General features: G+C 39.6%; 3 protein-coding genes across 3 annotated transcripts in view; 2 read left to right on the top strand and 1 right to left on the bottom strand.

Moving 5' to 3' along the window:
- Positions 1-1,794: 1,794 nt before the first annotated feature.
- On the bottom strand, positions 1,795-6,885 carry rnf170 (ring finger protein 170). Its single transcript, XM_084935031.1, has 7 exons — positions 6,653-6,885; positions 5,831-5,994; positions 5,450-5,525; positions 4,847-4,961; positions 4,518-4,591; positions 2,939-3,070; positions 1,795-2,571 (listed from the first exon to the last, which is right to left on the bottom strand). Exons 2-7 carry the CDS (start codon positions 5,968-5,970, stop codon positions 2,302-2,304), a joined length of 807 nt encoding a protein of 268 aa, XP_084791157.1. The 5' UTR covers positions 5,971-5,994; positions 6,653-6,885; the 3' UTR covers positions 1,795-2,301.
- A 408-nt stretch (positions 6,886-7,293) lies between these two features.
- Positions 7,294-10,581, top strand: gpn3 (GPN-loop GTPase 3). Its single transcript, XM_084935023.1, has 8 exons — positions 7,294-7,483; positions 7,621-7,729; positions 7,910-8,077; positions 9,242-9,366; positions 9,488-9,603; positions 9,789-9,885; positions 9,994-10,122; positions 10,208-10,581. Exons 1-8 carry the CDS (start codon positions 7,436-7,438, stop codon positions 10,271-10,273), a joined length of 858 nt encoding a protein of 285 aa, XP_084791149.1. The 5' UTR covers positions 7,294-7,435; the 3' UTR covers positions 10,274-10,581.
- A 55-nt stretch (positions 10,582-10,636) lies between these two features.
- Positions 10,637-11,302, top strand: part of arpc3 (actin related protein 2/3 complex, subunit 3) — a 4,139-nt gene continuing 3,473 nt past the window's right edge. Inside the window, exons 1-2 of the mRNA XM_084935024.1 lie at positions 10,637-10,758; positions 11,131-11,230. Coding sequence (XP_084791150.1) covers positions 10,753-10,758; positions 11,131-11,230 — 106 coding nt within the window. The 5' untranslated portion in view covers positions 10,637-10,752. The remainder of the gene's footprint in view (positions 10,759-11,130; positions 11,231-11,302) is intronic.

Below are 11,302 nucleotides of genomic sequence, written 5' to 3'. Positions count from 1 at the left end.
TGAATATTTTTTCACATGTGGATCATTTTTCTTGCTTTCAAATTATCCACACAGAATCAATCCACACAAAAATGTTGTTGTACATGCACAAAGACAATAAAGGGCAATTCTGTTCTATTGTATTCTTTAAAAAAAAAGTTGGAGCAGGTCTAACCACACACAAAAAATTCCCATCAAAAGCAACTAATGATTCATAAAAGAAAACCACTTGATTTCTTCATGCAATTGTCATAATTCCATTTAATTTAGATGGAATCCCACTAACCCTGAGAAAATGAGTGCACGTGATATCTTTGAAATTATGTTAATAGATTGTATGACAGAAGCAGCATTTTTACACATTTCTGATATGCATTTTTCAATTCAATTCAATTCAATTTTATTTATATAGCGCCAAATCACAACAAAAGTCGCCTCAAGGCGCTTCATAGATACAGAGAAAAACCCAACAATCATATGACCCCCTATGAGCAAGCACTTTGGCAACAGTGGGAAGGAAAAACTCCCTTTTAACAGGAAGAAACCTCCGGCAGAACCAGGCTCAGGGAGGGGCGGCCATCTGCTGCGACCGGTTGGGGTGAGGTTTTTCTCTGTTTTGGCATGTACACGAAGTCTGTGCACAAAGTGCCCCTTGCATGATGCTTCCAAAATAAAGATTACATCAGGGTGGGACTTCCAAAAAACCTCTCAAATGTAGTTCACCTGGAGCATTACAACATATGCTGCTGTCTCTGGCTTTAGTTTAAACTGAAAGGGACACTAGTGGAGCAGTACTCAAGTATGACACATACTGGTATGTGGGCACACCCTAAAACAAGACATTCCACGAGGTAGCTGCTGGTCTCCTTTTTTGGTAATCTAAATCTCTGAAATACAGTGAAATTTACAGTTAACCTGCTCCTTTTACTTTGCCTACTATGACAAGCTTATCAAACATTGGCTTGAATCCCCAGAAACCAAATAGCCTGGACTCATTGCTCAAAAAGCAACCATGGTTGCACAGTAACTTTGAGGGAAAAGGGCAGATAATGAAGTCTCTCTCTCTGGCTCCACTAGACAACACTACCTATTTAAGTAATCACAACTAAAAAATAAAAAATAAAATAAAAGAAGTTGAGGTGGAGATATTTACTGTGCACCAGTCAAAAGTTCAAGCTGGATTTACACTTGAACAGTTTGGTAATCCCCCATTTATTTATATCCTCAGTAAAACACATTTTGTATAGAACATTAATTTAATTTGAACATAAATAAGACTTTAATACATTTCAAAATCTGACAGATTGAGAGACTCTGAGGTTCTGAAAAGCTCTGTAGTGCATGAAGCTGAACTGACACTGACAAACTGATTAAGATCCTGAAATGTGAAGGAAAAAAAAAGAATCCTTAAAATAATCTTTGAACATTGAAACATGATGACATTAACATTCATTACTTGAGTGAGCTGATGACTAAAAATGAACTTTAATCAGTTCTTTCTTTTCTTGAAAAACAAAGTCATCTCTAACTGAGAAATCATCATCAGACTGGTTGGTGTTGTTCACTATATTTTCACGTGGGTAAGCCCAGGAAAGTTCGAAGCATGTTAGAATGAATGAATAAATCTAGACGTTTCCAGGTGAAACACTTCAGTGATTTTGACACAAACATTGGTTTCAAGTCATGGTTATGCAGGTTACAGATCACTGAAATATGGGCGCAACTATAAGTGAATAAAGCAGGTTCTAATAACCCCATTAACAGGGTTCTTGTAACACACCTTTGCTTGTCAACTGACAACCCAAATGTAGACTGTTGACTTTAAATCCATTTAATAAAGACATTACAGTTTTACACGATTGTCTCCATAATGATGACATACACATTAACCAAATGCCCGTTCATGGCACTGTTGACTATTTAGTTAAGGTTGTAAACTGATGGGCAAGAAAGACTTTCCTGACTGACCTCAGTGCCTGACTCCAAGTAGATTTTTACATTGCATCCTTATATTCTGCTTCTGTTGGTACTGACTCATATGACCTTAGAATCTTGAATGGTAAATTCTATATACAGAGTCAATATTGAGAGTACTTTTTTTTTGCTAACCCATCTCCTGTGATAAAATAACATCCAAGGCTTCAGAGAGAGAGAGAGAGAGAGAGAGAGAGAGAGAGAGAGTGAGAGAGAGTGAGAGAGAGCGCGAGAGAGTGAGAGAGAGCAAAATCTGTATTATCGACTAACTGCTCTTTGAACATTTATTCCGTTTTTTTGCACGTCCTCAGATGTTGACTTCACTCTTCCCGAGGCTTTTGAGAAGGCCTAGCCGTTCAGTCTCTGAGTAACCACCTCTCTGTACATGATAGAGATGTACACAAAGAGAAGTAGGATTACAAAGAAATCGTCCATGAATCCCAGAAGACCAAAGAGCGCTTCGGGAAGGATGTCGAGCGGAGAGGCCAGGTAGGTGATTGCCCCAATGAGGCAGAGAAGAATTCGAATCCTGAACATCCAGAAGAGGCCACCCACAGTAAACATCTCTCTAAAGGCATGACGAAGCAGAGTGGGCACATCCCGCAGCCTGTCCATAAACTGAGGTAAACCACAGAAACAAAGTTGTCAATAATAACTCACGTTTATCTCATTTAAGGTAGTATCATATCGGCCATTTCATGGATGGCTGCTAATTTTAAATCCCTCTCTTTCGCATGTCTCCCATGATAGACTTGCAGAGAGAGCAAGAATATAACTGTTGTTGGGTTTCAGACTATGACTCACAGAGACAAAGAAGGAGTTATACAATGGAGAAGTCCACAGCTCCCAAGACCAAAGGAGACAGATCAGGTCACAATCAGATGAGCACCCCCCCCGTTAATATATAACCATATTCTGGGTTGTACAGAATGAATATTCAAACTTAAAGCCCCAATCTAAATAAATATCACTGTGAAATACTCACAGATCTCGGCTGGCCGGAAAACCTGCGGTTGTAATCATTGATATCTCTTAATATTAGCTGAGGTTCAGCTTCCCCATCCTGTACCCTCTGAGGACCAGCGTGCTCATGAAATAGTGGAAAGAGCAATGTTACCTGGAATTAAAAGAAAAAAAAAAAAAAATAAAGATATTTTTAAGAAGGATACCAATACTGATATTGATGATAATCACATACATCGGTTGACATATATACACTTTTTTTGGGGGGGGGCTTTGTTGCCAGTACAACAGCAAAACTGCTTAGAGAGATTGGGATCAGAGGACAGGCACAACGGCAGGCTATAAGAGAATTAGCTAACACTGCTGAGAGGACCAGTCACTGGCTATGGCTAAAAAGGGCTGACATCACTTGGGCAGCTAAGGCAGTCAGCTAACCGCGATACACATGCCAAGGATTGATCGCGGTGGGCCTGCCTCAACAGGGGGCGTCGAAAGAGTAAAACATAACATTAAAAGTTTTGCTGGTTGACTGCTACAGCTGTCTCAGGGCCTCCTGGGGACTGTGCAGTTAACCTCATGGTAGTACTAACTAAAAAGAAGAATGAAAAACGTTCCACTCTTCTCCCCTCTGCTCTTCTTCCCTTTTCTGGTAGGCAGTGGGGAGGTAGAGCGCACAGCCCGATCCGGCGGGGAGGTGTGGGAAGCCAGATCGGGCGCCTCCTTCCAGCTCTCCTCTCTGCTCTCTCTTATCTTACTTGTCTTACTCCTCTCTGTCTCCTTTTCTGTCCCTTTGAAGAAATGAGGCTCCATAAATGCTAAAGAGGTAAGTATTTCTCAGTTGTAGTGAATAGATAGAAAATAAACTGTAGAAAATTAAACAGGAGAAAGAAGGAGAGAAAAACAATTTTAACATAAATCATTGACACACTCCGGGGCCTGATCAACCCTGGCAGGGCCTCCTTGGATGAGGGTGTCTAGTGATAATGGCCGAAACACCCGATGAATCCAAGGTCCACTACGGACGATGTGTCGCAAATTTAACAATTTAGATCAGATCTCTAATCCCTAAACCTAAGCAGGGAAAATGGCAGGCTAGCTTGGGTAAAAGAACAAAAGTTGAGGCACACAACGATGTGTGCTGCTGGTAAAGTTTCTGCGCTGCTTTCTTCATAACAGCCATCGTTCAAGATTTTCTCCATTAAAAGCAATGCATTGTCCGGGATTGTAACATCTAGTCCTTTACTGAAACATTAGAGGCATAGATAACAGTTTTCCCCAAAATTTGCCATGTGTTTTTTTTTGTTTTGTTTTTTTTAAATGTACTCATTTATAGTTATATCGGCCAGTTGATATAAATCAACTGGGTGGTAATATATATATATGTAGAGCAGTGCATGACAGTGCATGACAGGTCACACAGCACCGCTCTGACTGACACATCACTTATTCCATTTAACACTCATTTCCAACAACTGTGGCAGTAGCTAAACGCCTAAAAAAAAAATTAAGGTATTTTTGTGCATTCAAAGATATGAATACAGAACAGCTGGCAACTTATGAATATCCCTAGTGTGCATTTTAACAAGTACTGAAAGACTCACCATTTGTCTGCAGATGGGGCAGTTAATAGCTCCCAGCCAGGTGCCGTATCTCCAGTAGGCTATGATGCAGGAGCCTGTGTAAGAATACAGGATATGGCACATGAGTAAAACTAAAGCACAAAACAATAGCTATTAGCTAAAAAAAAAAAAAAAAGATATTTACTCCAAATGATGTTTTCCTTGATGTGCATATTTTCAAATAATGTCAACATTTGTAGCAATTTTGTACTTTTTGTTCTACTTTTTTAGTAATGAAATAAGCGATTAAAAGAATGAAATCATATTGTTTTGTTTAGTGCACATTACTGAAATCTGTACAATAATCTCACCACAGAAAAGGTGTCCACAATTGGTTTCCACAGGCAGAACAGCCTGCTGTAAACATACAGGACACGACATGTCTGTGTAATACTGCTGCCTGGCTTCAGCCTGGGGATTTTCATCCTGCAAAATGAAATCAAAAGCATACAAATTAAAACGTTTAGCACATGTGTTATAACAGAGCGCACAATTTTGAGAGTCATTCCCTCCAAATGAACAATAAACATTATAAACCATTTACTAGCTGTAAAAGAATATTAATATTTATCTATAATCAGCCCTTTTGCAACTTCCTGTTGTGACTTGACAATTTAAACCTTTTCAGTTCCTTCTTCTGGACTTTTGCCAGTTCTAGAGGCAAAACTAATTGCTTCTTTTAAATTTCAGAGATATAAATATAAATTTTAGAGGTTGCTTTCTTAAGATAACATAGAAATTAAACACCAACAAAATAATAGTTTTAGTAAAGGATGACATCCTCCAAATTAAAATATAATCCTCAAAACTCTGCTTTTCTGAGTTTGAAATGTTCAGGCGATGTTTCAAACCACTCAAAGGATTCCAAGTAATACGTAGGGCTAAAAAGGCTGGAGCTGCGCTTGCGTCTTTACCTGCTCGGTCTGGAGCTGTTGTCGGACGGCTCTAACATGCTCCTGATTCTCAGGATGAATATTTTGCTGCTCTTGTCTGCAAATGTCAAAGGATGATTTGGCAATCAGATGTTTGCCAGCGTAAACTATGAAACAGAGCATGACAATGCAAAGCCAAGACAGTGAGCTAAGTTTTAATACACTAACTAACTGCCTGTGAACACAGTAATGAAACGGTAACACTGATGAACTTCATCATCAGAGTTACGAGTAGCCCTAAAGTGCAATATTCTACATGATTACAACCTTCAGATATATGCATATATTATCAGTCCTGAACACCTGTCATCCAAAGAAAAAGAAAACGGCACTTTCCTTTTATTAAAACAATCAATTGCTTACCTGCAGAGGAGAGTGAGGAGGCCTGCAAGGAAGGCGACACTGAGCACCACCACAAATAAGACCTGGTTGCTGACACCTTCAATGAGAGTGTCCTCATCTTGGATCAAGTAGTCCAAGTCCCCATGCTGACCGTCCTCCATCACCCACACTCATAGCCTACAACTCTGGAAAACAGAGGGGGAGAAGAAAAAAGATCACTAATTATAATTTTAAATGTTAGTAAAAGCTATACAATTTAACGGACTATGAGGTTCCACTAATGTATTCCCAAGTCTGTGAATGCCACAAATCCGTGGGTTTACGGGATTAAGCTGCGAACTTAAAGGCTTGTTTTTAAGTGACCTGTTAGCAATAGCAGCGATCAGTCCATTCTTACCAAAACGTTACAAAAATAGGTTAGCGACACTTTATGTCTACTAGCCTACTTGTCCCTGCATGTAGCATTCTTCCGTTCACTGTGTTGCTATTATCAGCTAGCAACGCCCGCTTGCCAAGTTTAGCGCTGGCGTAGATTAGCTTTTAACACATTAATGAGCACCGCTACTGTTGGTAATGACAGTGTGTGGCTTTTGGAAGCTCCTCCACCATAGACAATATTGAGCCCTGTAGTTATTTATGTACCAGTGAAAGAAGGACAGCTTCTCTCTTTAAGTCTGAGCTCTTACGGGACATTTAACGACTCTTTGACGACAGGCTTAGCAGGGCCGCCTTAAGTTATAGCAGAAGAGTGTGGCACAGAGCATAATGAAGCTAATACTGTTTACGTAACGTGCAAAGTAATTTGAAACGTTTTGCAAGACGGACTATAATGAAAGAGCTCACCTGATAATAAGAAGTCCACCTCCACTCGGTAAGCTCTTTCCAAAAGCTTCACCTGTCCGCTCCATCCACTCTATCGAGACATTTCCCCCCAATTATGACAGATTTTAGAGGCTCAGTCAAATTAGGAGACCAGGAGCAATCGCTTGCGTGTTGTTGCTCTTGCTTGGCATGCCGATGGTAATGTTTCGGTTTGCAACGACTTCCTTTCCTTCTTATTCTCTTAGAGGTATGCAGGTTAGAAGCTACGACGACGGAATGCTGCCCCCTAGTGTTTAGTAATGACGTTATTTTTGTACTTTATCCTTTATCCCATTTTTTTTTTGTTTTATTTTACATAAATTAAACATATTATACAGAGAGAGAGAGTAATTTCTGAAATTGTTTAACTGCTCAGAAAAATAGTTTTAGCTTTTTAATGTATGTATTCTCCTACGTTTATTTAACTTAATTATTTATGAGAGACTTGTATTCTGTCTCTACTGACGGAAATGTCTTACCTTAAATAGAAAGACGTCTTCATATAGTGTATAACTTAACAATTAAATTTCTTAGTACATGCTATATTAATGATCCAAGCGTGTTAACCACGCTTTGACCAATAGGTGGCAGAAGTGCTAATACAATGTAGATGTTTCTTACAAGAAGACGAAGAAGAAAAAGAAGGAGAAGAAGAAGCACAAGCACCACCACCGCTAGTGCATCAATATTACGAACAGTTCTACGAAGCTACTTTTGGCGACAAAAAGGACCCAGTTTTACACAGCTCTCTTTAACTGAGGCACAATGCCTCGTTATGCACAGCTAGTGATGGGTCCCGCGGGTAGCGGTAAGGTAAGTTATCACTCATTCAGTTAAACTTGTTGAAATACCTTGTTGTGCTATTCGGCTAATGCTAAGGCATGAGGTTGTCTTGTGTTCAACACAGACTGCATCTGCTTTTTGTTTACTGGAGTTCACTTTCATTTCAGAGTACCTACTGCTCCACCATGGTCCAGCATTCAGAGACCTTAAACCGTTCAGTTCAGGTGGTCAATTTGGACCCAGCAGCTGAGCACTTTGATTACCCTGTCATGGCAGGTAAATGCAGCATAGTTTTAGTTTATATGACATAGTAGTGTCCATAGAAGAGAGGAGGATACGATTAACCCTGATAAATGGCTTTTAATTAGGCTCTAACATTAATTCTTGCTTTAGTATTTAGCATATAGGAGTTATTTTACACAACCCACATGGTAACTTTATTATGTTTGCTCTCAGACATTCGTGAGCTTATTCAGGTGGATGACGTGATGGAGGACGATTCTTTAAGATTTGGCCCAAACGGAGGTCTGGTTTTCTGCATGGAGTACTTCGCAAACAACTTTGATTGGCTGGAGGAAAGCCTGGGCCACGTGGAAGATGACTACATATTGTTTGACTGCCCAGGTAAATGTTTCAAAGAGGATATGTTGAAGCCAGACTTCCATTGGCTTCAGCACAGTGCACTTGTTTGTGCTGGAGTGTGGATGGGATTCAACATATCCTGGGCACTGTTATTTGTTAATTTTGTTAAAATCACCAAAATAGATTTACACTCATGACCACTTACCCTCAAAATTACCTTAATTCCTTATGGCATACATTCAACACGGTGAATTCCTTATAGACTTTGGACCATACTGACACGATAGCATCACACAGTTGCTGCAGATTTGTCAGTTTGTTTGAGATGCCAAAACGTTGATTTTGTCCATCTGAGACTGAAGAAGGCACTTGGATGAGTGATATAATGTTTCTCCCACTGAAAGTGCTATGGTTTTGATGGACAGGATCAATGTTTTGGGATTTCATTACCTGGATGATTGAGCATGCAGCGAGACATAGTTTGAGATGATTTTGAGCTTTGTAGCATGACAAATTATCCTACTAGAAGCAACAGTCAGAAGATGGGTTTACTGTGATCATAAGGTAGTCAGCAGCAATACTCAGGTAGGCTGTGGGGTTTAAATTATGTTTTCTTGAACCTTTGCAAATTATAGCCTCAGTTTCCTGTTCATAGTTGACAGTAGTGGCACCTGGCGTGGTGTTCTGCTGCTGTAGCCTATCCGATTCAAGGTTCAACATGTTGTGCATTCAGAGATGTTCTTCTGTAAACCTAGGTTGTAATGAATTTGAGTTTACTCTTGCCTTCATATTAGCTTTAAACAGTCTGGTTTTTCTCCTCATACATGAACAAGAATTCTCACCCAGAGAACTGGCGCTCTTTTTTTCTGGACTGTTGTCTGTAAACCCTACAGATGGTTGTTGATGGCTGTTTGGGGAAAATCCCAGCAGATCAGTTTCAGAAATACTCAGACCAGCCCGTCTGGCATCAATAACCATACCATATTTCCCTTTTCTGATGCTTGCTTTAAACTTCAGCATATTGAACGTGTCTGTATGCTTAAATGTAGTTGAGCTGCTGCCATTAGAGATTAACAAACCTATTGATTTGGCAGGTGAGTGTATATTTCATTATTCCAGTCTTGGAACAAGGTATGTTATCATTAGAAAAGTGGTTGTCCGTGTGTGCCTCATAGAATTGGTGTGAAGCGTGGCTTCTCTTTACAGGGCAGATTGAGCTGTACACACACCTTCCTGTAATGAAGCAGCTGGTGGAGCAGCTCCAGCAGTGGGAGTTTCGGGTTTGTGGAGTTTTCCTTGTTGACTCGCAGTTCATGGTGGAGTCTTTTAAGGTAACAGTCTCACAGTGTCTTCCTCTGATTTATTTGATTTTCCTTTTTTAACTTCATTTCTGTACAAACACACACATAATGTAATAGTGACAGCACACCTTTTACTTGTCTCCTACTGTAGTTTATCTCTGGAGTCATGGCTGCCCTCAGTGCTATGGTGTCATTAGAGATTCCTCAGGTAAACATCATGACAAAAATGGATCTGCTTAGCCCCAAAGCAAAGAAGGAGATTGAAAAGTAAGTTTCATATGAATTGACAATGTTAAGTGCACACAAAATCTACAAAAGTAATTCCCTTTGTCGTCTGTACTAGGACTAGATTAAAGTTTTCTTTTCATGTTATTCAAAACCTGAACATGTTTGAAGACACAATTCTTAGTTTTAATTTGCTTACATTTTTATGCATTGCATTTTTTTTAAAGATACCTGGACCCGGACATGTACTCAATGATGGAAGACGGCTCCAACACAATCAGAAGCAAAAAGTTCAAGAAGCTAACCAAAGCTATTTGTGGTCTCGTAAGTAAAGGCCTTGATTTGGTACTGCATCACGTTTATGACCAGATTGATATTTTTATTAATATATTTGTCTGTTTTTAATGAGACAGTATCTGTTTGTGTATCTAGATTGATGACTACAGTATAGTAAGATTCCTCCCTTTTGACCGCACTGATGAAGAAGGTATTAACATAGTACTGCAACACATTGACTTCTCAATACAGTACGGAGAGGACCTGGAGTTTAAGGAGCCAAAGGTGAAGAAACATACACATATATGATGCATTATCTAGCTTTTCGTGATCAACCAGTTTTTTTGTTCATTACCTTCTTTTCCTACAGGAGGTTGAGGAACAGCCTGCTAACCTAAATTATGATGAGATTTTTCAAGACAAAGCGAACAGCTGAGGCGGAGTACGGCCAATCCTGCAAATACAGACTTTGTGTAGTAAGACTGGCAAAGGAGTTCCATCGGACTGTTTGTTGTAGCTGGATGGATACTGAGAAATGGACATGTGAAGAAGATTGTGGATATCATGAATAATGTTTCATGTTTTTTTTTTTTTTGTTTGTTTGTTTGTTTTGATAAAAATGAAGCTATTCATTTAAAAGTATATTTTAAAACAGTGGTTTGATGCATTTAAATGCTTAGCAGTTATTAAAAAATATTGCTATTATATTTTTTTGAATAAAATGCAACGCAAAATACACGTTTTGCCGCCCGTGTGATGTAAAGTGTTTATTTAGCGCCCCCGGCTGGTTGATACGCCACATGACACGTGGCCACTTCCTGTAAAGCCGAAGGGTGGGACAGCACGGAAGCAGCATCTTGCAAGTGTTGGAATATTTCTGTCGCTGAGCAGTTGGACTGATATTTATCATTCAACATGCCGGTGAGTAAAAATAAGAAGGAACACACTATTATTGACAAGCAGAGAACTTTACTGCTAGGTTTAGAGCAGAAATATTACGCTGAAATCCCACTGAGTAGGAAAAAGGGGCCTCCGAGTTAACGTTAGCATAGTTCGCTAATTACCTAACCATTTGGGTCGCAATTTAACGATGTTTGACATGTCAGAAAGCGCAAATTCGCGTTTGATGCTTTGTTGCAAATAGGTTTTAGCACACTGCCTATACTTCTTATTATTTGGTTCTACGATAACATAACCATTAAACCAGGCTAGCATAGTAGCAATGATGCTATCTGGCAGAAATGTTCCCAAAGAAATCAGGTGACAGCAACTTTTTCTTTTAATATTTTTCAGGCGTATCACTCAAACCTGATGGCCACCGAAACGAGGCTGGTGGGGAACATGGCTTTGCTCCCCGTCAAAACTCAGTTTAAAGGACCAGCCAGAGGAGACGGTAAGGCTATGCGATATCTTTTACTTGTGTCAAAAGGTCGATAATGTCCTTCACATAACGCATATCAATTGT

The sequence above is a fragment of the Perissodus microlepis genome, chromosome 7 (genome assembly GCF_051167445.1).
Source record: "Perissodus microlepis isolate ML-2025 ecotype Zambia chromosome 7, ASM5116744v1, whole genome shotgun sequence".
Taxonomy (NCBI): domain Eukaryota; kingdom Metazoa; phylum Chordata; class Actinopteri; order Cichliformes; family Cichlidae; genus Perissodus; species Perissodus microlepis.
Note: the sequence above shows the minus strand (reverse complement) of the source record. Positions and strands in the feature narration are given on the sequence as shown.